General features: G+C 47.4%; 1 protein-coding gene across 1 annotated transcript in view; it reads right to left on the reverse strand.

The window, feature by feature from the left end:
* Positions 1-4,542: 4,542 nt before the first annotated feature.
* Positions 4,543-27,191, reverse strand: part of SLC6A5 (solute carrier family 6 member 5) — a 52,936-nt gene continuing 30,287 nt past the window's right edge. Inside the window, exons 10-16 of the mRNA XM_060160835.1 lie at positions 25,438-25,562; positions 20,040-20,152; positions 19,172-19,303; positions 18,091-18,190; positions 11,277-11,377; positions 7,116-7,283; positions 4,543-4,698 (exon numbers count right to left, since the gene is read on the reverse strand). Of these exons, the coding sequence (XP_060016818.1) occupies positions 4,543-4,698; positions 7,116-7,283; positions 11,277-11,377; positions 18,091-18,190; positions 19,172-19,303; positions 20,040-20,152; positions 25,438-25,562 (895 nt within the window). The remainder of the gene's footprint in view (positions 4,699-7,115; positions 7,284-11,276; positions 11,378-18,090; positions 18,191-19,171; positions 19,304-20,039; positions 20,153-25,437; positions 25,563-27,191) is intronic.

A 27,191-nucleotide genomic window follows, 5' to 3' on the forward strand; every position in this document is an offset into this window, starting at 1 on the left:
TTATTTAGGGTTTTGTGAACTCATACACTATTAGGATAAATTCTAATTTATATCAGTATATAATAGGCAAATATATAATACCATAAATTGCATTGGTACACATAAATACAAAATTTGAGGTAGGGCCTCAAGAATAATGACTTCTTAAATGAATAATGCACAGTATATAATATGTACTCTATAAGATATATATATATATATGATGCATCATTTATAACGTAATATATTTTCTTCAAGTACAGTTAATGAAAAAATATAAGGACCTGATTACGGAACATATCTTTATTCATAGGCGACAGGACCATGTAAGGTGCCTGCATTTAGGACATTAGCCAAGTACACAATTTAAGAATAAACCTATTCCATGATAGGTCCATATAAAGTGCAAAAAAAGACCAAAAAAATGAGAGACAAAACAGCTCCTAGTCAGTTACTAGGTATCACCCTAACAATAAAATACACCTATAAGGCAAATGGTTACCTGAAGATGTATTTAACCCATAGCAGGCAAATCAAACCACTGCTTGCTCTTCAGAGGCGATGAACGCCCAATCCGAGAACCCTTCCTCTTTCGCTGCAGGCTGCTCAGAGGTGACCCGAGCAGAGACCACAATTCAAAATTACTTGGCCTTTCTGTACAGTTGAAGCAAAATCCAGGAAAGATAGGAAGCTTCACTTTTGCAAATCCTAGGGCCACTTTGCAGAAAAATTAGTATCAAGATTAAATCACCCAAACCTTTGCTCCCAGCCTGGAGGTTTTCTGCGTGATACCTGGTATGAAACATAGGTAACGCTCATTCCACTCGTTGGCCTTGGTCTTTATTTCTCTGCAAGATAACCCACCGCCCAGCCTGCCCTTGCTCGAGTCATCTGCCTCAGAGAAGCGTGTCACAGACCCAAATCCAAGTGCAGCAGCAGTAGGATCGTGCCATCACACCTACGTTAAGTAACAGATATTGTGCAAGTCTCTGAGAAGAGAATGATGACCGATACCGATAGCCAAGGGAACAAAGAGGAAAGAAAAATAGCTTAATTTTAGGCATGGGCAAACCATGCTGACAGGTTAAGGTTATCAGGAAGCACTGAGGCACATGTAGATAACAAAATTAGAACTTAATTAAAGGAAAACTCCACTCCAGTGCAACATTAGCAAAGACAACCCCAGTCTTATCCATTTCCGGGTCATTGCGTTCAGTGTCCTTTTAAAGTGCCACTCACTGAAAAACAAGTTGATTCCATTTCTGACATACTAAAAACACATTGGAAATTTCAAAGACGTTGAGGTCATCGAGATTTTGCATTGACCACAGATTTCATGCAATAAATAAATATAAAAGAAAAAGAGAAAAAAGACCAGACTGGACACATTTGTACGTGGCAAACACACAGCCTTAAAGAGATTAAAAGTTACTAATATGCAAGACAAATGTTTGCATAAGAAGCCACAACACCAATTGTTAAGACATATACATTTTTTCTCCTTTAAGGATATTACAGCGTTACTGTTTTTAACATATGGCTTTTTTTTTTCCTCTGGATGGGTTTCTGGCATTTGTTGGTATTAGGAAATAATCTCACACGTGGAAAATACCCCACCATTCTGCACAGTGAACCAATGAAAGTCTTTCCTCAGCAACTCGGTTTTTGCCTCAGTTTGAAGGGGAAATCTCAAGTGGTACCTTATGACAATGCTGCTCATTTTATTTTTATTCGTTCATTTTATTCCCTTCCACTTGACTGTGCATTTTAATAGCATGGAAACATCCATCTGGTCATACGCATCTCAGCTCTTAGCGTCCCAGCCAAGTCTAGGGGACGTGCAGCATGAGTAGATTGGTGATGACTAGAAACAGCTCAGATACTGAACACATCTCTGACAAGGAAAGCCTCAAAAGTTAAACACGACTGTAGAAACTGGCAAAACTAAACTCACAAGGTAACTATTTCCAGATAAGCTTAGAACCTTCCACCTGTACATAAAACTGTACATAAAACTTGAAAGTTGTAGGAAAAGGAAGAAAAAACAAAAACCCAGCTGCTCAGGGAACAGGTCCTGGGTCTTAACTGGACAAATTGTAATGAATACGGATGTCGCTGCCCCCAAATGCAAAACACACTAGCTAGTGAGGCTGTCCCCATTCTGACAATTAAGTTAACTTGCAGTGTGTACAAAACAAATCTGGCAGCATCCATGAGTTTTTCCCCCTTTCTTTTAATCACAACAGCAATAATTAACAGAAACTGGGTTGGCATCCAGCATCAGACTCGAGTTTTAGCCAAGAGGCAAGAGAGGAAAGCCAAAAACCACTCATCCTGACACAAACGTACCAGTCCTATGGGAGAATGTTAATTGATTTCGGCTCTCTTCTTCAACCTTCAAATGGGAAAGGCTGCAGAACATTTCCAAACCTAAGTTAGTGCTTCCTTCCTCTCCCACCTCATCAGATATCAACTGGAGAGGCTAATTTTTGGTACCACTATGCAGAATCTGCTACGGCAAAGGGGGCTTCTCTACAATATGGCTTTCTTGGGGAAACCAGTGTTCATGGCAGACAGGTCACTATGGGAAACACTGGGACAGGGGAAGCCACAACTCAGCTTCCTAAAGCTAAGTCTAGGGGAAGCTTAGGATTCAGTCTCTGTGATGGATTCTAGTAAGTTCTAGCTTTGGGAGGTAAGCAGAAGAAGAGAACGAGGAGGGGGAAGAACAAACGTGCCCTGCAGACAAAAGAGATGAAAAACCTAAAGTTCGAAACCCATCTTTGTTTCCTTTTCTGAAAGTTTCCACAGGCTGCTCTCGAAAACCGGAAGTTTACGTCAGTGCCGGCAAATGACAACAATATTTGCCCCAGAAAAGGGAGAGCTCGGTAAGATGAGTTGAGATTTTCCTTTTTCCTTAACAAATGAAGTCATTTTTTAAAACGTGTTACTTTAAGGTCTATTGTTGGGTTTCATTACTGTTCAACAGGATGGAAATGGCACACCAGAATACAAGATTTGAACTGAAAACTTTGCCTGAGACCCTGTAATATGAAGACAAACAAATAAGAAAATGATTGAAATGGTCTCCCCTAAGGAAACAATTTTAGGTTTAGATATTATCACTGTAAGGGAAAAAATCAAACAAACGCAGACTACACTATCCTACACTCACCATCTCTACAGTGATTAATAAGATATTTATAAAGACAGAAAACACCACTGCGAGTACACACTACGTGAACACATATCACATTATAGAAATCTCATATATGTATGTTCAGGATACAAGAAGATAATAAAGGTTACGGCTTCACCAACCTCTGCGGACTTATGATTCGCTCTCATTAGAGTGTGGTTATGAGTACTGTGAATTGGGAACTCTTAAAATTGAATTAGCTAAATGTAGTCTTAAAAGCTATAGCTTTAATTAGCTCACTTGCTACTGACCTAACCTGTACCTATCAGAAATCTCTGTAAATACAGTGACCTAAATGTGCTACCAGTGCAGTGAATACTGTGGTTGCTTTCTCTTCAACTCTCCGTTTCTTTGATTCTATGGCCACAATCGGCGTTGACTGTGAATGAAAAAATGAAGAGTAAAACCGAGACATTATGTTTTTTAAGAGTTTGTGTCTTATATATATAATATATAGACAGAACCGGGGGAAGTCTTGTTTTCCCAGAGGCTGAAAGACAAGGTAGCTACAGCTCATAGAAAGACATTTAGAAGAGAAGAAACATGGAATGGTGACACTGAACCACAGTGCTAGACGTCATGGAGAAACAAAAAGGGCACTCTGCTATGAATGTACAACTTTGGACACAAATACAATGCAGAGGTGGAAGAAAGGATCCAAAGAATTCACAAATATGGTTATCCCAACAAAAGACAACTGAGGGGAGAGAACCAACTCTTCACTGAGATTTGCAGTTTGCAGAGAGAAAGCATCTGAGTCCTTGGTACACTTGAGACAGTTGGTCCAGATGAAGGAAACAGAGCCCCAATCATGAATGGAAATGGGAACTTCACCACCTCGGGGGTGTCCAAATCCACCGGCTTGTCTTACTCAAAACCATTTTCTGACCACTGCTGACCCTCCAAAGGTACCCAGTCCTGAACTTTGGGTGTCGGAATGAAATCACTACGTTGCTCAGATGAGTCCAAACTAACGGTCTGGTTATCCTGCCATCCTGCTGCATAAGCCTGACCGGCACCACCAGTGACGACCACAGAGGACGCTTCTCTACTGACCAGCGCACGCACATCTACTTGAGACTTCGCTGGAAAGCGCTCCCCTAGTTGATTCGAGCCTGCGGGGTAAACCCCACCAGAAACTGACAGCATGGACACAGGCAAACCGCTCTTCAAGTGGTCCATCTAGCTCCTGGCTACAGCATGCGACACTATGTCCTACTTTTCTAAGTCACCACTCTCGTGCACGGGTATGAACCGAGATGTGGGGAGAGAGAAGAAGAAAAATGGGAAGAGAGCTGGGGAAAACACTAGGGGAAGGCAGAGAGCAGAAACGGAATCAAGTCTGGGCCACCCATGCCATCGGACTAGCACTGGGTACCCAGTTCCAAATCCTTCACTGGCAGTTTGAGTCCCAGGGAAGAGGTTCCCAAGGGGTCGATCATGTTCTTGTAACGCTCCCCACGGTGCTGAGCTAAGAAGGGGCCCCAGTCCGGCTGCGGCGAGCACACCAACTTCAGCCTCTGCAAAGAAGCCAAAGACACACAGGGTCACAGAAGCAAAGCACCCTCTTCCCCCAGGCACCACCCACCCATCCCCAAACTGCGTGTGACCACATTCGCCAGAACGCCTCCTGGAACCAAGAGGTCCCCCACCAAGAGAAGCAGTTAGGAAGATCAGCCCCATTAATTAACAAGGCCAGGAATGCAGTTAAGAGGAGACTTAGTTCAGTTCACTGGAAATTATTTATATCACCCTGCAAGCAATAGTACAGCTGCCCAGGGTTTGCCTTGCACAAGATTAATAGAGAATAAAGGGCCCAGATTTTAATTATACATTTTTCCCCTCCAAATGGAGAGGATCCACAGGCTGCTCTCTCCACTGCCAAATGCAGTCTGCAAAGGACATGTACTCACTTTTGTTCTGTAGCCTCAACAGTGAGTTGTTATATCAAAATAATTGGGTTTTGTTTAGCATATTTCCCCAAAGTATATAAATGGCCAGAAAAAAAAACCCTCAACCACAAAGATACATTGCCAGGAGTGAGCAAAGATTTTAATTATCTGTTGACAAAAATACACGCTTCTGACTTGGTTCAGAAGTGTGGGTTCTTGCAGGCAAGCTAAAAATAATGGGAATGTCTCTAATCCGTCAGCTGAACCTTTCATGGAAAACATAATTTGACTGGAGTATTTTCTAGAAAAAGGAAAGAAAACATACTTCTGACTACATAAGAGGGAACAGGTATGTGTTTATTGCCTATTAAAGCGAAGATGCTTCTTATAGCTGTTAGTTTAATCTCCCCTTAATCATCAGTTTGCAACCTTCGTGTCCCGAACCAACCATAATAAATGTATATTGCCGGCTCATCAGTTTAGAGGATTTCAGCCTAAGACAAAAGTAGCAGAGGCTAAAGCAGCTTCTGTTCAGAGGGACAGAGATTTCTGGGTCAGTGGGTAGGAGGTCCATCTGAGGCTCGGGCAAGCCAACCCTGGCGGTGAGAGGGCTGAGTCAATTTACCTCAAGGAGATAACAATTTCCTGAGGATGGAAACTGGAACACTGCTTCAGTAAGAAGTCTCCTGCATCTCCCTTTGTCAACTCTGCCTCCATCTTTAGTCCAATAAAAACAAAGGCCAGGGCTTCCCTGGTGGCGCAGGGGTTGAGAGTCCGCCTGCCGATGCAGGGGACACGGGTTCGTGCCCCAGTCCAGGAGGATCCCACATGCCGCGGAGCGGCTGGGCCCGTGAGCCATGGCCGCTGAGCCTGCGCGTCCGGAGCCTGTGCTCCACAACGGGAGAGGCCACAGCCGTGAGAGGCCCGCGTACCGCAAAAAAAAACCACAAAAAAACCCACACAAAGGCCACCTCCTCATCGCGTGGACATGTGTGTAAGGCATTTACTCACATGCTCTATTCCCATCTGCTTCTCCCCTCCCGAGCCTGCGAGAGATGCTCCAGGGCCCTCTCCTCCTCAATCTGGCTGACCAATAGCAAAGCCCACCCAGCTGTTCTTCACTACCCTCATCAGCAGGTGTTTCTTTGCCTGAGTCTAATGCAATGCCTCTCAAGCTTGAATTTGCATCAGAATCACCTGGGGGCTCGTTAAACAATGGACGCCAGAGTCCTACTTCCCTGAGAGTCCAGTTCAGCGGAGCAGAGTTGGAGCCCGACCATTTGCATTTCCATAGTCCCTGGGCCAGACCAAAATGGCAGCCCTCTGGACCGCCAAGGCAAGGCAGTGCCGATCTCTTCCTAACACGTCTGAGCACGTGATTTCTCATGAATAACAAAAGCCTGACCACACTTCACTGGTGGCTCAGCAAGTGGCAATCCCCTTACCATCCTCTCTGGAGTGAGGGTGGGGAGTTTTTTGCATTAGAAATGGGAAATGGGTCCAGCAAGGGACTAACAGACAAAGACAACCAACATGCCTTATACCAGGCATGCCCTGGACCTTTCATTACATCCTTCAGGGATGGTGACATTTTAATCAGCTTGGACCCCTCAGCCATGCCTAACACAGGCATAGCAGGAAGGGGGAGTGATTTTAAACGTAATCGTAATAGGTGTTTGGGGGGAGGCACCTCGGACAGAGAGGAACATCAGGAAAGGGGGAATCTGATGTGTGGTTAAAAACCAAACACTGGGATTTAAGCTCTGGATGAGGGGAGAGGAGGGGGAAGCACCAGGAGAGAGGCGACACTCTGATCGTTTATTCCCCAGAGCCACTGCTCAGCCACTGGACTGGCTGAGTCCCTCCATTAAAGGACTAATACGTAATAAAAATGGGTTTAATAGAAACGGTAGCAACTGTAACCACTTAATCACCATGTCTCCCCTTAGAATAAGTTCACCAAATCTTTTGTTTTTTTAAAGCACAGAGCTCTCGGAGCTTCTGCCCTGGGAGGGGACGGCAGGAGAGGGAGCTGATACAATTACCTCGATAAATCTGCCAGGAGCCAGATGCATTTTTATCACAAACATAATCGGGATCCAGATAACGGAACAGGCGAGCATTAGCCATCCGAGCACCATGGACCAGTTAGGGTAGCGGTAAGAGCCATAGGTCATGGGCTCCCACTGGTAAAAGCTGAAGCAAAGGATAAACTGGGAAGAAAAGAGAAACACACGCGTTAGGGTGGGGATGTGAAGTATTCCTTCAACAGTCATGTACTGGACGCCTGCTGTGAGTTGGCTGCTTCTTTGTCTATTACCTCATTTTACCCCAATAACGACCCTGAAAGGGAAGTATTATTACTTCATTTTCTAAATGAAGAAACTGGATTTCACAGAGATGAACGTGACACACACTGAGCCGCTGATGCTGCGTTCGCCATCCCATAAAAACTGAGCAATGCATATGGGTGTCTATACACACAGACTGGCTGAGAGGACGATTTTAAAGGCTATACACCGAGGTGACAGAGGGGTGGAGGCAGGAGAGGGGATGGTGGGTGTTTTTAAGGAGAGGGGTGTCTCTACTGTCTATAATGGATAATCAAGCTTTTGTTATAAGGAAAAAATCCATTAGATTAATGTGAAAAATGAATAAAATCTACTTTGCTTTCACCTTGAATGGGGAAGAGCCCATCTGCAGGAGCTGCCTCTAAGGCCGGCTGAGAGGTCCCCAAGCAGTGGCTGAGCAGGAAGTTTGGTCCTATAATCAGCTGTGGGACAAAGAGAGTGGAGGCCCAGCCCACCCCTCAACTGATGCGAGGTGAACGGGCCTCGTCAGCAACCCGTGAGCCGAGAGGCCGGGGACGGGCAGGCTAATCCCAGCTCTACCACTAATTGGCTGAGGGACCTGTATGTCTCAGACTTCTCTGCTATATAACAGATCCACTTCACACCAGGTACACAACACAGGGATTTTCCGGGAACAACAGTCTGGTATTTACTCAGGAGCCCCCCCCCCCCGTTTTCCCCCAATCACCGCACACTTTGGCTGGCAACAGTGATGCGAACTCTCTGAAGTCTTAGTTAGCGCAGCTGAGGAGGAACAAGGCGACAGATATGCTGGAAGAAGAGGCACCGAAAAGGACAGAAGAGGGGTCCTAACGCTCTAGCCAAGCCTCTGTTGGGGGAGGGGGCACCGCCCTCAGAAAACTGAGTTCTTCCCTGTATTCATCTCGCCTATGCCAGCCTCCGCCTAGAACAAGGTACCTGCCTAAGTCCTTCCCTCCTCCCCAGCTCTCTCATTCTATCTTAAGCAGTAAAAGAACTACCTGAAAATGATTAGAGGGAATTATGTCGGGCGAGATAATATATGGAAGTGTTTGGGGAAAGTGTGAAGCATTAGACAAATGTAAGGCATCTGCCTGATTGCTGTAAAGCCCAGGCTGCCGGGGCAAGTGATTATTTCAATGCAACAGCAGTTCAGTATATGGATTCGAAGCAACATGAGACTGAAGACAGTGGTTGAGAAAACTGCTCCTATAAGAGATATCTCCTCTAGGCCCCCTTTTAAATATCGGCCCCTAGAGTTACAAGCTTTATTAACCAGTCTGTTGGAAGCAGGGCCTAATGTAATCATGGTAAGTTGCTCCATTTCATTTTCTATATAAATAGCAATACATCTGCTTATGTGTGTGCCTAATTCAGTCATGTGATCGCCTATGTATACAATAATGGCACGCAGAATATTTATACCTCTATAAATCCATGAAGGCACATATAAAAATGATCAATTTTATTTCAGGGTTTTTGAAGTCATTTAAACCCATAATCTCAGCTCATTCTAGCCTACTACAAGATAGCCATGTTACAGAAGGGTAAATGGCAAAAAAAAGAAGGGTTAGCCTTGGTCCTTTGATACCCATTTCCTATTACACAAATATCACATCAAATTTATCTGTGCCAACTTGGTCTTGCTATCAATTTCCCTCTGCCAAGTCAGGTTTGACAAAATCCCTGCCCTCAGATGAACCTGGCCATGAGAAAGGATAATTTAGCCACGAGCCAGGGACCTCTCCACAGGTTTCTGAGGTGAGTTTTATAATGGAAATCGAGTAAAGCACAGCACCGTTGAGGAACTTTCTCAGAAAAACACAGCAAGTCCCTAGAATCCCTTTCCCCTGACATTCTGCTCCTAAAGAAGATTAGGATTATTTTAATCCAGAATTGGCCAAACTCCACTTGGAGATGAAAGCAACTAGGCTTTTAGAAATGTATTAGAAATGTATTTAGAAATGTATTATCTTGAAGCCTAGGTAGCCTTGGGTTCCATTCTTATTCTGCTCCCTGCAAGCTTTGTGGCCTTGGGCAAGCTCCTTAGCCTCTCCAAGCCTCAGCACAGGCAACTGTAAAATGGGGGAAGAATCACCCACCAATCAGAGTGGTTGGGAGCTTGAGAGACATAGTTACTAAAGCAGCCACCACAAGTCATCCTGCTGATTATTATTACATGGTCTGCATCTGCAGAATATAATAAGATTCTCTAAAGCTTAATCTCTTCCAAGACAGGAGGGAAAGGTCGGTAGAATCTGGAACAGATTCTAACTTTGATTCCACCCAAGAATAAATTGTGTATAGTAGTAACTGAGGGACGTGGCAAAGCTCAGCAGAGATGGGGAACAGCGGGGAGGGGGGGTCTCCCGTCTTCCTCCCAGGAGATGGGTAATTCTCCATCCTTCACACACACTTCAGTCCCGGATTCATGAAACTGAAAAGTCTACCTTAGTCCTTTTCAACTCTCATGCCCCAAATCTGGTGGGACTTTTCAGACAAATTACAGCCTCTGAAATGTGAGTACAGATGTGGGCTTCTGTATGATGTCTTCCTGTCAATGCAGAGGGAGGTAAACGCTGAATGGTTTTTCTGTCTAAACTTCTGCCTTTTCAGAAAGAAATTGAGATGTTTTGATTAAAACTTACTCTGTGACAGTTTGGGTTTTTTTTTTAGGAAAATATATGTTTTCTCTACAATTTTACTGTCTTGTTTTCCTTTAAAGAAGCTGGTACAGTGTAGTAAAAGGGTCTTAATCTGGTTTCTAGTGCCACCTGCTGGGCCCAGAAGGAGCTACAGCCAGCTTCCTGCAGCCTTTGCCCAGATGACACCTACAAGCCAGGGAGGAAGAGAGGGAAAGGCAAGGTCTCTGTCAATTACTGTGCTTGGAGAGTAGATGCAGGCAAAGCCAGGAGCTGGGGCACAATAAAGGCGATGACAGGATATGCCTTTAAGTCCCTATGCAGATTTACTGGTACATGAAGGGCTCTGATCTTTAAGAAGATGAATGTCAGATGATCTCAAAATGTCATCATCACACTTGAGGATGATAAGATAGTCCCCAAAAGCAATAAAAATGAACAATAAAAGTCTAACTTCTGCTATGCATATTCGTTGTAGAGTAGCTGTGTTGAGCAGCGTTTAGGATTAAGTGTTCTGGAGCCAGACTGCCTGGGTTTGAACCCAGGCTGTTGCTAATTATAGTTGTACAATCCTAGGCAAGTCACAGAACCTCTGGGTGTCAGTTTCCCCATCCGTAAAATGGAGATGATTATAATACCAACCCCTCAGAGCGGCTGTGAGGGAGAGATGAGGTAATACCTATAAATCAGCAGCCCCCAACATTTTTGGCACCAGGAGCCATTTCATGGAGAGCAATTTTTCCACAGATGGGGGTGATGGTTCAGGTAGTCACACGGGCGATGGGGAGCCACGGGGAGCGGCAGATGACGCTTCGCACACTCACCCACCGCTCACCTCCTGCTGTGCGGCCTGGTTCCTAACAGGCCACAGACCGCTGCCGGTCCTTGGCCCAGGGGTTGGGAACCCCTAATATAAAGCACTGTGCACAGAGCGTGCACCCCAGTTAGCACATGGGAAATGTGATCACGTGAGGCAGACAGATATGATGGGAAATGTTCCCTAGGGATGCTCCGAACTGTGCATGCGTCCTAGCTCTGCACGCGATCAGTCAGGCACCTTTAGGCAAGGTGCTTCACCTCTTCAAATCTGCATTTCCTCAGCTGAAAGACACGAGTAACACTCATCCTACCAGCTCCGCAGGCTCCTCTGTATGCAGGCACAGGTCTCGTTCAACATAAAGCATCACATATGCTCGCAAGGTGCTACCCATGCAATAGAGCACACGGTCCTTACAGTTAAAATGGTTGGAGTAACAAACGCCCAGCAGACTTTCCAGAAAACGTTGGGCTGGAATCCAATCATCATCTCGATATCTTCACAGAACCTCTGCAAGCCTGCAAAGAGACCAACGGAGATCAAGCATGAGATGCCACGGCAGGGGACGGCGCGAGAGCCCCTCACTCGAGTGCCGTTGGCTGGGACGGCCCCATCCTGGTGTCAACGTGACCCCTATTTATGCAGGAAACCATCAGACAAATGACTCGCTGCCGGGAAGTTAAGGCAAATGGGACATTTAAATAGACAGTAAACACCCTCTGCAGTGAAGTTCAAAGTGAGATGTCATCCCACCATGACATCTAAAAATCTCCATCCCGGCCTGCCCCGGGAGTCTCCACACTGCCACAGCCTGGCATGGTCACCCGTGCGGCTGCTTTTGGAGGTAGGCTCACGGGCTCAGCAACCAACTCTGACAAAGTCAATTGAGACTGTGATCGATAAGCACAGTGTGTTAGGAAAGCCTTGGGATTTTGAGGGAGACTCGCTGTATGTGGCTTTTTACCCCTCACCATCACAAGGACACTCTCCCATGAGTCAGTTTAACTCTGCTCTATGTAAGATGCTACAGGCAGGCAAGAACCAAAGTGAATGCCACGTGGCCATCACCCACTTTGTTGGAACTCAGAGGATTGCGATATTCTTGGTCGCTGATCAACATAACTACGTAAAGTAAAAAGCAGACAAGAGAGTTATTCTCAGGACCCCACGTAACCGGCATCCACTCTCTGAAAGGAAAAGCGACAGAGGATGTTTGAGGAGGGAACGGTTTCCTGTATTGTTTCCTGAGCTCATCAGAAGCACGGCTTTCTCAGAACTGCGGGATCGCTATGCTGAAGGCACTTGAAAGGGCCCCAAGTTCAAGCCCTTTCATAGTCAGCGGTTCTGACTGGTGGCCCCAAATCATGGGCCACCACAGGCAAGAACTGCACACTTTGAGCAGCTGACCTGACCATCTTTGGGTTGGTTGGTTTGTCTCCTTTCATGTCATCAAACACCTTCAAGCGAGTGGCCTCTGGACAGTAGACCCTCTGGGCATAAGTGAGGGGTGAGAACAAAAACAGAGACAAAGGTCAAAGATGAGGCCCTCAGAAGCACACATGAGATCCTGAAAGCAGGCCTCAGTTCTTAAAAGATTCTAAAAATGGGGCTTCCCTGGTGGCGCAGTGGTTGAGAGTCCGCCTGCCGATGCAGGGGACGCAGGTTCGTGCCCCGGTCTGGGAGGATCCCACATGCCGCGGAGCCGCTGGGCCCGTGAGCCATGGCTGCTGAGCCTGCGCATCCGGAGCCTGTGCTCCACAATGGGAGAGGCCACAACAGTGAGAGGCCCACGTACCGAAAAAAAAAAAAAAAAAAATTCTAAAAATGTCTATTATCGGTATCAATCTTGTTACCAGGCTATTAAATCATCCCCAGGAGATGACGGTGCACAGCTCACCTGGGGAAATCGATTTGACAGGGTTCAAGGTTAGGCAGAGGAAGACATACAGATAGCCTCCTACGGGAGGAGGGGTTGGCAGTAGAAGTGCTCAAGCTCCCCCAGCGGGGACCAAGAGCTGGACCCAGAGCTGTAGGAAGGGGTGGATGATGGGGGCCCAGTTGCAGCAAGAGGCGGTTTGATGCTGAAGAGCAGTGCTGGGACTGAAGGGGAGACGGCTTGGTTTCCAGAGTCAGCTCCAGCCCTGGAAGTCAGCTCTCCCCGTGGGCCTCCGCGAGGGCTCTGGACGACAGGCCTCTGCCTTCAACAGGTTCCAGGTCCCTTGACTGCTCTGCTTGTTCCACAAATGTGGCCCCCCAGCTGGGAGCCGCCAGGCAAGCCTCCTGCCCCTTGCTCCTTCCTGAGCCAGGCTCTCCTGTCCCTCCATCCTCTGGCTGCTCCAGTCCCCACCCAGCACAGCCCGCCCACGCCCTGACTCACGCCCCCACCTGAGTCCCTTACAGCTTCAGTGTCTACCTTCCCCTCCCGCCTTCGTTCATACGGCTTCCTCTGCCTGCTCTATCCTGCCTGCTGGTCCAGATCCCTCTTCAAAGCTAACTCTTTTTATTTTTTTTTTATTGGAGTACAGCTGCTTTACATTGTTGTGTCAGCTTCTGCTGTACAGCAAAGTGAATCAGCTAAACATATACATACACCCCTCGTTTTTGGATTTCCTTCCCATTTAGAAGGCTAACTCTTGATAGAGGACTTGATCTTGGGGCCTGGAGCATGTGCATGGAGACTTGCCTGCAGCATGACCTTGAACCTGGAGGGGTAAGAGAGCTCCAAAAGGGATCAGAGCAACTGTTTCTCACTGAATTAGCAGAAAAATAGCAGAAAAAAAAAAAAAAGTGGTGAACTCATAGCAACTGTTCTAGATTCAAACCAACAGATTTGGTGTCCAGAAATGTGCCCACCACAACCTCCGTATAACCAGCCAATCCTGAACTGCAAGTCAAGGACCTCCTTCAACCAACTGATCACTTTCACCCATGCAACTTTGTGGCTTTTGTCTTTATGAACCATACCCTTGCCCTTGGTCTGAGTATGATCTTCCAGGGGCTGCTCTCCCCACTGTGTGGCCAGGGCCAGCCTCCTAGCCTGTGGGCCAAGCACTCATACAGGGCCTGGTGCTCACAAGGGCACCACCCCTGGATTAATCTTAATCTCTCCTGTCGCCATCTTGAAACTCTTGACAATTTTTTAACACGGGGCTCCACATTTTCATTTTGCACTAGGTCCCACAAATGAGGTCTCCAGTCCTGTGTGTATCTCAAATATTATTCTCTTGCAGTTAATGTAATGTTTTGGCTGCATCTCTTGGAGCCAAAACCCTATGTGTGGGCTCAGATTTTCCCCTGCCTTGGTTAGCAATAAACTCAACACTAAATTACGTCTTTATCTACTTTTATATTCTTTTATCTCCAAAACTCCACCTTCTCAAAGTTTTTCTGGCTACCCTGGCCCTCCTTTATCTCTGGGCAGCAAAAGCGCACAGCTGGGATGCACAGCTTAGTACTGGCCTTCTTCTCAATATACGAAGTAGATTCACTCTTCCTGGCAGTAAGTTGGAAATATCCGTGAATATAGAAAACTACCTCTGCCCTCCCCATTTTCCTAGAAGCATGCAGGGCATACAGTGAACACTTAATAAATACCTGTTGAGGACTTCCCTGGTGGCACAGTGGTTAAGAATCTGCCTGCCAATGCAGGGGACACAGGTTCAAGCCCTGGTCTGGGAAGATCCCACATGCCACAGAGCAACTAAGCCCATGTACCACAACTACTGAGCCTGCGCTCTGCAGCCCGTGAGCCATGACTACTGACCCTGCATGCCACAACTACTGAAGCCCGTGCGCCTAGAGCCCGTGCTCCCCAGCAAAAGAAGCCACCGCAATGAGAAGCCCGCGCACCACAACGAAGAGTAGCCCCCCACTCGCCGCAAGTAGAGAAAGCCTGCGTGCAGCAATGAAGAACCAACGCAGCCAAAAATTAATTAATTAATTTAAAAAGATAACATTTAAACACAGGCATTTACCTATGTGAGTTATGAATGGACTGAAACCTCTTGTTCCTAATGTTTTCTGAACCCCAGCAAATGGAGCTGGGGGAACTTACACCCTGAATGAGAGGTGAACAGTGACATTTCATCCAAGAACATATGTGAAGATGGAGCTCAGGGAGGGGGACCAGAGAGGAACAAAATTAAGCTTGAATTTGTGGGGTTCCAGAGAGATCATGTGTTTTGTTTGGTTATTTTGTTTTCTTTTATACTAAAAACAAAAACAAAAACACTTTGAGGTGTTCAGCCTGCAGGATGGACAGCCAGAACTGGAGAATGACATATTCCATCCTGTAAAAGTCATTGCCTGTGTGACTCTAACATCCCTCACAAGGATGTGGAGAAAGACAGAGTCGGGTAGGACGTGAAACAAGTAACTGATCAACATGGAAGAAAACAGATCAAGACAATTGAGCATATAGTGATTTGGGGGAAATGCACAGTGTGGGGCCGAGCAGAGAAGCAGGCAGCAGGGCTTTGTGGTGGCAGGTCAGTCCTACGGTCCCCTCAGCCAGAAAGTCCCTGTATTGGCTCCCAGGAAAATGCAAATCACTTCTTCAAAGCGACTCTGTTAGGTAACAGTCTGTTAAAGGGATTGTTCCTACACCAAACTCAGGGAGTTCCACTTTTCTAACTACCTCAAACCCAAATATTGGCCTTTGAAGAGTGCCTTGAGAATCTGAATCAGATATTATGATCTAAAGATAAAACTTGAAAATTGTACCTACTGTATTTTAAATGTTTGAATGGCAACCTCTAGAATCTAGAGATCATTAGAACTAAGAAGAAAACACAAATTTCTGCAATCCACCTACTTATTTTTCAAATTCAGCAGCCAGGATGGGGGGAATCAAATCAGTCGGGTTCATTTTCACTCTTCACAGGTTCATGTCCAACTTCCTTAAACTAACCTTGCATTTGTTTGGGGCCTCATCACCTCAGTAAAGAATCCAGTGTCCTCTGGAGCGTACGTTATATATTTGTGCAGGCTTTTGCTTTCACCTCTAACAATTATGTTAGCTTATTTCAAATATTTCTTCTAAGAGCCCCTTCTTAGAATTCCATCCAGGTCCAAATCAGAGGTTCACACCCACATCCGACACAGCAGGAGTCAAGTTCACCTTAAGCTCAGCAGAGTCCACCTGGACCCGGAAGCTGGCCCAGCACCAGCCCTCTAGAGGCCAGGCGATTTCCCGGGTGGTCCCCCAGGAAGATTAGCAGAGCCCAGGGACTGAAGCACTCAGGACTTATTTTTTCCTTCAGAACCAAAAAATCTACCACCAGTTTTATATGGAGGCTGGGGGGAGCTACTTAAGTTCTAAAAATAGAGACGTTAAAAGGTTTCTGTTTTTTTTTTTTTTTTTCTTATTTTTATTTATTTATTTATTTTGCGGTATGCGGGCCTCTCACTGCTGTGGCCTCTCCCATTGCGGAGCACAGGCTCCGGACGCGCAGGCTCAGCGGCCATGGCTCACGGGCCCAGCCGCTCCGCGGCATGTGGGATCTTCCCGGACCGGGGCACGAACCCATGTACCCTGATCGGCAGGCGTACTCTCAACCACTGCGCCACCAGGGAAGCCCAAGGTTTCTGTTTTAATGATACTTGTAAACCACACTGAACAGCCCTGTTTTATCGGAAAGAATTGTGCAAATGTGTCTTTTGAGGATACAGACCGCACAGGAGGTCAATGATATGGCCACCTGCCCTTGGGCCAGTGCTGCAACGAAGAGCTTTCCTGACTTTGCCAACAGACTATCTGGTGACTTTAGCTTATATATGGACCCATGAGGGCTTAAGTTTCCAAAGGAAGGACCCAGAGGCCTCTCCATGGCAAAGCCTTTGGTATCTGGGCAGAAAGTTAGGATTGTGGTAAATTGGCTGGGCTTCTGCCACTCTCTGCTCAGGTAGGAAGCTCTTTGTAGCCTCACCCTAAATGCAGGTCCTCAATCACAGTGTCACTGCAGGCTCCAGGCTGTCTCATCAGCCCAAAGTGTTGGCAGTTTGGCCTCTGATCCCATGACGACAGCTGGCATGCCTGCCCACTTCTCTGGCCAGAAACTAAACTCTCCCTGCAGTGGGGATGTAATCGCCAGCTGAGACAAAGTTCCCTTCTGCCAACACCTAACGATGACTACAGTATCTTCCTCTTCCTAGGGCACCTAACGTTTACATGAGAGGTTTCCTTTTTATATTTTCATTCCCCATCACCCTCCATTTTAATGCGTTTTTCAGGCAAGCAAGAAGCTGCTGAACCCTGATGGACAGGAGGCTAACAGTTACATTAAAAGCAAGATGCTCATACCAAGGACATCCTGCTTCCAAGTGGTACCCTGCCTTTCTTTTTACCATCTCTTTTTGGTTTTCAAGTACAGATGGATCATCTGAGTTGGCATTTTTCACCTTCCTGGTATTTGCTAAGGAGGCCTTATCCATATTAGGGATGATTCTGAGACTTCGAGGCACAGGGAAGTCAGCAGTGCCTTGAACCCAATAGGACTTGCTTGTGCCAACTGGCGGTGCACACAAGGAGCCCAGGAGATCACCCGGTGAGACCCCTCCCCCGCACGCACAGACACCTCCACTGAAGGGCAAAGATAGCATCCGCTGACTTACCATTCCTGTTCTTCTAGATAATGGCCCTGCTGATTATGGAATGCAGGTTGCTATGGTGATATTAAGAAGGGCTAATCTGTAAGGGAACAGGCAGTTTCTTCCTAGGAAAATCTGGGGTTGAGATCTTGTATCACAGGCTCCCATGATGCTAACAAAATCTCCTAAGGATCTGCGAGGCCTGTGTTCTCTTTTCTCACTAAAGTATCCGGGCATCAGCCATGAAGCTTCTCCTCACCTCAAGCTACAGGAAGACTGCAACTACCAAGACCTCAAAATACAAAAGAAGCCTTCTCCCGCCACCCAATCTGGCCATTGTCCTCAGGCAGGCATTAACGACGGTTCGCTTGCCAGACCACACCCAGAGGCATGTCCTGGTCCTAGTAGTTTCTGGTACAAAGACTACTGAGTTTCACCACCAGCTGTCTTTTGTTTCTCTATTAAATCTAGACCCCAGCGGTCCTGAGGCAAGTTGGAAATAAAGGTGCGGCTCTCTTATGTTTCCTAAATAGCTGTAATGAAGCCCTTTCACTGTCTTACTTAATATGGGAAACCTGCTTGCTGGACGCTTGGCAACAGACACTAAGTTCTGCCTCAGCATGAGGCACAGTGGTTCCCTTACCGTACACGTAGGAGATCCCCACGAGCTCAAAAATGGCAATGATGACGAGGGCGTAGGAGGCAGCGTACGTGTCCACGAGCTGAAACATGTAAATTCCACCCTGGTAGGGGAGAGAAACAACTGACATCAATGGGCCTGGATCTAGGCTCTCTCCCACTTCTGGCAGTCAATCCTTCCATCCTGAGCAGGGTCAGGTGCAAACAGGAGTCAAAAGATCTCCCCTCCCCTTGACATCAGTAACCTAACGCTGGCCAGGTATGTAAGCTGGGGGCCTTGCCATGTTAGCAAAGCAGTCCCTGGAAAGACTCCGAGCTAGTCAATAGAACAAGCCCAGAAAAGTGATCTAACATCTTACTCTTCAAGGGCAAAGGTCAGCATCTGAAGATGTATATGTGAAAGTAGCCAGATTGCTTCATTTTTGCTTTAAGAAATAGATGACCATTTCTATCCATATACCTGCATGTGACTGACCTTCATATGACCTTTAGGTGTCTCTGGGCATTCCTCAAGCAACTCCCTGCATTTTCAGCTCACTCTTTAAGTCTCTCTACAATAGATGAGGCTTAGAGACCATCTCCTTTCAATCTATCATTTTACAGATGCAGAAACCAAGGCCCAAAGTAGTGACTGGCTCAAGGTCACAGGGACAGCAATATATATATATATATATATATATATATATATATATATATATATATATCAGGTAAGCTAATACTCAACTTCCCAGACACTCAGGGCTAGAAGGAACTCAAATGGCTATAAATCTTGTATATTACAGGTAATCAATTTCTCTAGTCAGTATTTTCATGTATTCCATTTTCTTAAAGTAGGACACACCTGTCTCGTTGGCTCAAGAAGGCTACATCTCAATTACGAAGATGCTAGAAGTATCATTAGTAGCCAAGGTGACATATTTCCCTCTGTGGTCAGAATCCCTAATGAACTGATTCCATCTACGTGGAAATGGCAACTATATGGCTGTTGTTATAAGGTCCGGGAGCTAAGAGTAAAAGGCTGGAGAGCCATCAGGCACCCCTGCAACCTGCCCCCATCCCAAGCCTGTGCCCAGCAGGCAGCTTACCTGAGTGATCATGGGGAAGCCCATGATGAAGAAGCAAACGCAGCAGCCCAGAGTAAAGACCGGCTTGTGTGTGCGCAGGTACTTGGGAAACTCGTCCGAGATGGAGGTCACTATGGTCTCGATGGTGGCAAACTGGAATGATGCCAGCAAAGCGACACCTGAGACACACCGCCCAACTCCAAAGGCTCCAAAAAGCCCTTTGTGTTTCCCACCAGGCCAAGTGGTATTTGTATGAGGTTTGGGTTTTAGGGTTGCATTCCCTCGATGGACCTGAAAGACTTTGCTGGGGTCCAACCCACAAGGCCAGCGAGGGGAATCCAAGCAGGATGTAGGCCTTAGAGCAGTGTTTCCAGCCCCCAGAGGCTGCACTCATACCCATCCATCAGGACACTTTAAGCTTCACTTTGTATTCATGAGATGTAAATTCCTCTCCTCCTGTTTAAATCGCATTTGATCTTCTGCTTGAGGGAAAACCCTCTTTGCACCCAACTACTAAACCCTGAGTGCCTGTCACCATGATCTGTAGTAGTCTCAGCCCCAGAGCAATTCCCCTAAAATTGACCTCATATTATTTTCCCTTATTCAGCCCCAAAGGACTTGCTTTGGCAAAATGACACCAAAAGCAGGAAGTACACAGGCTCAGACTTGCATGGAGAACAGAGAGGGAGAGAGTACGGCTCCTCCGCCCAACCCCTGAGTCACCCACAAATGCAAGGTTATCCTGAGCCCTGGACAGGTACCTCACCACCCCTACATCACTCAGGGAAACGTTTAAGGACCACTAAGCTCAACCCCATTGCAGGCTGGATGCAGGACCCAGGACAGGAGTCTTCAGAAGAAGCAGGGATCGAAGCGGGGAGGGGCTCACCATAGTGTCAAGTCCAAGAGTAAGGAGCATTAGGAAAAAGATGATGGCCCAGAACGGAGAGAGGGGCAGCCTGGTCAAGGCCTCCGGGTAAACCACAAATGCAATGCCTGGCCCTGGAAGGAACAAGACACATGACTGCAAACAGGTCCAGCTCAAGGCCCCCTCTTCCTGGAAGCCCACAGGGTCCTCTCTCCATGGAAGCCCCGAGTTGTTAGTTATCACTTGCTGCTCCTGCTATTTGCTATGTTTTTACTCCTCTCTATCCATTTCCCCAATTAGACCTCAAGCTCCCGGGAGGGAAAGACCAGGGGAATTAGGTCCACACCTCAGGGAGCTCAGAGGAGATGCTCAAAAAGAGTGCCAAAGCAGGGACTCGGGGCCAACTCGACTCTAAGGCCAGGCTGTATCCCATGCAAATAACATGAAAACCTCCATCTTTGTATTCATAAGTTGGGGGAGAATGTAATAATTACCCTCTAGAACAGTGGGTAATTTTGCCCTCCTAGGCACACACGGCAATGTCTGGAGACATTTTTGATTCTCGTAACTGGGATGTTATGGGGGATGATTACTGGTGTGTAGTGTGTAAAGGCCAGGGATGCTGCTAAACATCCTTCAATGCATGGGACAGTCCCCACAACAAAGAATTATCCTACCCAAATGTCAAGAGTGCTGAGGTTGAGGAACCTGCTGTAAGGGTTAAGCATGCCCAGAATGACATCGTTTCCCCATTTTGTTACCCTTGGTCACTCCTCCAGGAGAAGCCATGTACATAAAACATGAATCAGTCCAACACTTTTAGGAACTTGCCCTATAAAAGCTTGGTAAAGAGGGGGATACATCAGTCCACAGGTAATTAAGTGGGGAAGAGGGAAGCATGATAGAAGGGTTAAGAGAGTTTGGTCTCTAATAGTTAGACAGACCTGGGTCCAAATTCAGACTCCATGACTTGCCAGCTGTGCAACCCTAGAGAAGTTATTTAATTTCTGTAAGCCTCAATCTTGCCCATCTGTAAAATGGGGATAACAATAGTTCCTCACAGGGCGGTTATGAGGGACAAATGAGGAAACGCAGGTAAAGCACTGAGACCAGTGCCTTGCACGTCATCAGCACTCACAGAATATTAGCTTTTCTTAGGGGTAGACAATGAACTTGGAAATTAGCAGCTCTGATTCCGGTTTTCCCAAGAATATTGCGTGTGGTCTTGGTGGAGGATGTCTGACCTGCAGTTTTCTCTGCTAACAGAAAGCCCCACCAGCCATTCCTGTCTTCCTCACAGCCTCCCTGGGAAGATGGCTAAAGACCTGGCAGTTGTGAATTCCCCTGTAGGTAGAAACCTAGATGATAAGGGGCAGAGACCAGGGAACGTCGGGGTAATCCACGGCCAGCGCACGTCTGGAAGCCAGAAATCGTAGCTCCTGGAGTTTTTATAACTCAAGCATAATGACACTTTTTTAAACTGGAATTCATCAGGTTGTTAGCTCCCAATGTTGCCTAGGGCCTTGGGTATTTAAAACATAAAGCCTGGAATGCCTAAGATACCCCTGCTCGATGCATTTATTGAACAGACAGTAGAGACAGCCTCTGAAGTCTCCCTGAGTGAACCATGAAAGGAAAATCTGTATTAAGCTACAGTTCAAAATAGGTCTCAAATGCAACGCACCGAAGAAGCCAGCTCAGTGCCCTGAACACCGAGGAAGCCAGTTCAGTTTAGGCCCATAAAGTGGACAAGAAAGTCTTCAAATGGCCACTGCCGGAGGACCTCGGCTCATTGCTTTAACAGGATTCTGGCCGTTTGGGCTTTACTGCTTTCTCAGGGAGGGGAATGATTTCAAAATATTCGGCCTGTTTCCATTTCAGCGGCCTCCCTAAAGTGTGCAGGGTAAAGGCATCATCTTCAGCAAACTCTGTTTATCCAAGATGGCTAGAGAGTGGATTTTTAAAATACGTTTTTAGAACATTTTGTAGAGTTCAGAAAGATGGACTGTCCGAGCCACAGAGGAGTTTTCCCCGGGCTAGGCCCTCGTGTCTGATGGAGGCTGAGTCCTGCCTCTTTCCTCTCCCTCTGGTAGGCAGCAAGTCCCAGTGGGTGGACCGCAGGCTTCTCTCCCCCATGGACCAGAAAACTGGCTCTGCCTCTTACTAGCTGCGGGACCGTAGGTAAGACTCTGGACAGACGTCAGTTTCCTTATCTGTACAATGGAGATAATAATAGCACCTACACTCAGGGAATTTCTGTGAGCATTAAGCGTGTTGATACAAGTAAAGGGCTCAGAACCATGCCTGGCCATGGCGAGAACTCAGTAAGCATAGACCATTATTACTCTTCCCATGAGAGGGGATCAAAGGAGTTCTGCACGCCAGCATCTTGGGTGGGGCCCCCAGAGACCTACAGTGACAGCCTCCTTGGTCCTAGAGAGTCACTGAAGACAGAACCAGGGGCTCCGGCCAATGGACCCATCACGACCCGCAGCACACGGGGAGTGGTTACTCTTCTGAGAAACCCACTACGTGTGGATGCATTCTCGGAGGACGCAACACTGGAACCCTTTCCTGTGCCTTTGGAAGGACTGGCATCCAGGTGACAGACAGATGGTGGGACGGTCAGTCCAGTTTGAGAGCGTTCATCTTCATCAGCAGGGTTTCTGAACTATGAGAGGGTGAGGGAGCCAGGGCAGAACTTCCTAGTGGCCTGGTTACCTGAGAGTTACCACCTAGACCTGGGACTCTATATGCAATACGCACCTCTGTGCTCCTCCGCTGTGGTCCAACCCAGTCTTGCCGCTAGCGGGTGAGCATCTTGGTAGGGCTCTGAGTTGGATTCTGACCGTGAGTCAGTGCTCCCCAGGCAGCAGTTGGCTGGGAGATGACTCTAAAAGGCTGACTCCCCAGCAAGCTCCTTCTCTGGAGTAGATGCCTGAGAAGACCACGCCCCCTTCCCTGTGCCCATCATAAAAGCAGAGGACAGCTTGGTCTCATCACCAATCCCACCCTCAAGCCCCCAGAAGCTCTGATACGGCCTAGATTTGGGGTAATGACTTTGAGCCTCCCTTACAAGGGGGCTGTAAACGAAATGGACTAGTGTTAGGTCATTAAAGAGAACCTGCTTTTGACTGAATACCAAAGCACAGTTACTAATGTTGGGTCAGCAAAAATGAACTGAATGTCCACGTGCCAATGTCGCCCAGCTAGGAGAGCTTGGGGCTGGTACCTGATGCAGGCCTGACCCCGATCTCTGTATTCTGCAGAGCCTCCATTACAACGGGGGAAATCAGACAAGCCTGCTAATCACAGGTAAGAATGTACGCGAATTCAGATGAGCAGGTTTAGCTGCCCACGGGTCTGGGAGAAGACCTCCCGGGCCACTGCCCCTCCCCTGTGGGAGATGAGACCCACTGTCCCTGTGCTGTTGACAATGAGAAACTACCAAGTACAGCTGGCCCTTGAACAACAGAGTTTTGAACTGCACGAGTCCACCCAGACACAGACGTTTTTCAATCATAAATACTACAGTACAACACAATCTGCAGTTGGTCGAATCCAAGGATGCGGAGGAATTGCAGATTCAGAGAAACTGTATCTACGAAGGGCTGACTCTAAATTATAACACGGATTTTTCACTGCGTGGAGGGTCGGCACCCCTAAACCCTTGCACTGTTCAAGGGTCAACTGTATGAACGCAACACGTTAGAACCTGTGAGAAGTACTCCTCTCTCCCTGTTAAAATCAGAGGAAATGAAAAAATTCTGGAAAGGGGAAGTTTCAGAGGGAAACACAGGCCATTTGTCTGATGCTTTTTATATAAATGAAAACCAAAATTTAATTTGGGTTTTAGCAACTTGTGCCCCCAAATCCCTTTCCTGGGGCAGGAAACGCTCAGAAGAGTTAAAAAATGGGGCCCACAGCTTAAGAATCAGTCTCTCTGGCCACTCGGCCACTGGTTCACAAGGAGCTCAGTAATGTCACAAAAATAACAGAACACCTCAGATCTGCTGGCAGGTGGAGCAGGGCCTACCTGCTCCAGCTACGCTGCTGGAGGGAAATGAGGACAGCGCGGGTGGTACAGGCACTCCCAAAACAAAGCCTCCGCCACTCTCTCCCTCCCCCTCACCACCTCCCTGCTCCCCAGAAGGTTTACATTTTTCAACCAGGGAAGGGCATTTGCTCAGCTCTGGGACCTCTAATTTAGTGCACTGCTGCAGAACCAAAATCCCTGGGGGTTCAGCACCCTCTGCAGGGAGAGGTAGCTCCCCCCCACCAACAAGCTGGCTCTTTAACCCTTGGAGGCCTGCAGTGCACCATCAGCGCCGCTGAAGCAGTAATTAATTATCCTTAGGGAGCCAGAAGACAGCCAGCAGCCCACCAAGAAGATGACACTGCTAGGGCCTAGTTCTTTCTCGTGCTGGCATCTGAGCCACTACCTGAGTCTTGCAGTGAGCTCCTTGAAGAAAGATAACTGCACAGAGAAGTCACAGACAGGTCCACACTCTGGATCGTCCGGGCCCACAGCCCTGTCCCCACAGCCCCTGGCACAGTCCCTACACCAAGGCAGCCCATAAATGCCTGATTAGAGAATGCCCGTCATGATAGACGACACCACGATGAAATCCCTCCATCACTGAGGCCTGCTCAGCACCCAAACCCTCTGTAGATCAAGGCTGCGTGGAAGTAAAAAGTCAACTAAAAGTATTACACACTCTCTGCAAGATTCTGCGCTAGAAATACGGATTAAATGAGATAAAAAAGGGGCGCTCTCTGTACACTCCAGAGGGACCACACAAACGTTAGCATTCATAGAGGGATCGCTCGGGCAGAAGGTAAACATGTATTCCACATCCCTCCCACCACCACCGTCCAACCTTTCCACCCACTGGGGAAACGATTTGCAGGGTCTGCATTGCGAACTAGGCAGAAGACCCTGAGAACACATCTGACCTGACAACCGGGAAAGTGCTTCGTCAGGAAAAGGCTGCGCTCGCTAAGCATTAGTGTTTGGTGCCTACAGAGCCCGCGGCAAGGAAAGCCACCCGGAAGTAGGTTGTGCCTACATCCGCTGCAGGAGCCATAGTTTGCCTAGAGAATCCTCTCCCCACGCCCAGCAGGTAGAGACCTTACTTCTGCTGGAGCTGAGTTAACGGAGGACAGGAAAACGAAGGAAAGGAGAGGGAAACAGGAAAGGGAATTTTATAGCCACACCTCTGGGGAAGGACCGGCCAGATCTAACCCTGCATGAGCTTCAGACTCCAGCTGTTCTGGGTCTCTCCGCAAAGGGGGACCTAGGCTGTCCCCCTCTCCAGCCTGTTCCAGAAGGCCAACTTCCTAGCATAGCATGAATGAGGAGCTCAGGGTGTGAACCTGGAACCTGCCGCACGACAGCAGGGTGACCAGCGCACTGTACCTTGGTCTGCCACGTTCTCGATGTTAACCTTGCGTTCATTGGCCATGAAGCCGATGACGGAGAAGATGACGAAGCCGGCGAAGATGCTCGTGGCACTGTTGGTGCAGGTAACAATGAGGGTGTCCCTGGGAGGAAGAGACAAGTTTGCCAATAGGCGTGCTTTGTGAGGAGGAAGGGATAGAGGAGGGACACATGAATATGTGCTCGCGTGTGTGTGTGCCCACGTCCACATGCCCATTCCTAAATAGGTACTCACTGTAGGCTGGTCTTGTTCTCTCTTATTCACAAGGAAAGGAACCACCAGTCCTGACCGCAGGCTCTCTTGGGCCAAGTGGATAAGCACCAAAAGACTCAAAAAGCTCTCCCTCCCCTAACAGCCCTGCTCCAGGGCCTCTGGGACAGAGCTCTGGCTCCACCTGCCTGAGAACTGGATCTCCCCCCCTGGCAGTGGCAGAGGTAAGTCTGTCCATCAGAGCAGAAATTGAGGGGATGAGGCCTTTTGCAGAGTCCGGGACAGGAACGACGTATGAGAGAAGAGAAGGCAGTGGGACCAACAAATGCCACCAAGCATGAGAACAGCCTGGGGTTGGGGTACAGGGGCCTAGAAGGGCAAGGGAGGCGGGGAGAGGAGAGACCAGCACCTCGGTGCCGGCGCCCTCTGCTGGCCAAATGGCTGCCGTTCCCGGCCTGCCCTGTCCATCCCAGACCCAAGAGAGGGGTCACAGCTAGATGGAGCCATGAGGCCAAATTCTCTTACATGTTAGAGGCATGACCTTGACCAAGTCACTTCCTCTCCACTCTGACTTTATTTTTTTACGCATATCCACTCTTTTTTTTAATTCTTTTCCCATATAGGTCATTACAGAGTATTGAGTAGAGTTCCCTGTGCTATACAGTAGGTCCTTATTAGTCATCTAGTTTATATATAGTAGTGTGTATATGTCAATCTCCCTATCTATCCTTCCCCCTCTTACCCCCTGGTGACCATAAGTTTGTTTCCTACATCTGTAACTCTACAAAAATTTCTGTTTTGTAGATAAGTTCATCTGTACCCTTTTCTTAGATTCCACATATAAACGATATATGATATTTGTCTTTCTCTGTCTGATTTACTTCACTCAGTATGACAGTCTCTAGGTCCATCCATGTGGCTACAAATGGCATTATTTTGTTCTTTTTTATGGCTGAGTAATATTCCATTGTATATATGTACCACATCTCCTTTACCCATTCCTCTGTTGATGGACATTTAGGTTGCTTCCGTGTCCTGGCTATTGTAAACAGTGCCGCAATAAACAGTGTATGTATCTTTTCAAATTATGGTTTTCATCAGATATATGTCCAGTAGTGGGATTGCTGGGTCATATGGTAGTTCTATTTTTAGTTTTTTAAGGAACCTCCACACTGTTCTCCATAGTGGCTGTATCAATTTACATTCCCACCAACAGTGCAGGAGGCTTCCCTTCTCTCCACTCTGACTTTATATGGGGGCAATGACTCCACCTCCCTCACAGGTTGTTGTGAGGACAGAACCAGATGAGGCCTGCACCGCACAGAGCCTGGCACAGAGCAAGTGCTCAGGATACAGCCCACCTTGTCCAGGACCTTAGTTTACTGATGGGGAAACTGAGGCCCAGGGGAAGGTAATGGGCTCAAAATGGTAGCTTCTGATTTGAACTCAGACTTCCTGCCCATTAGCCACACCACACAGCCTCATTTCTAACAAAGCACAGAGCAATGCTTCCCCCTTGGAC

This window comes from Lagenorhynchus albirostris, chromosome 9, assembly GCF_949774975.1.
Source record: "Lagenorhynchus albirostris chromosome 9, mLagAlb1.1, whole genome shotgun sequence".
Lineage (NCBI taxonomy): Eukaryota > Metazoa > Chordata > Mammalia > Artiodactyla > Delphinidae > Lagenorhynchus > Lagenorhynchus albirostris.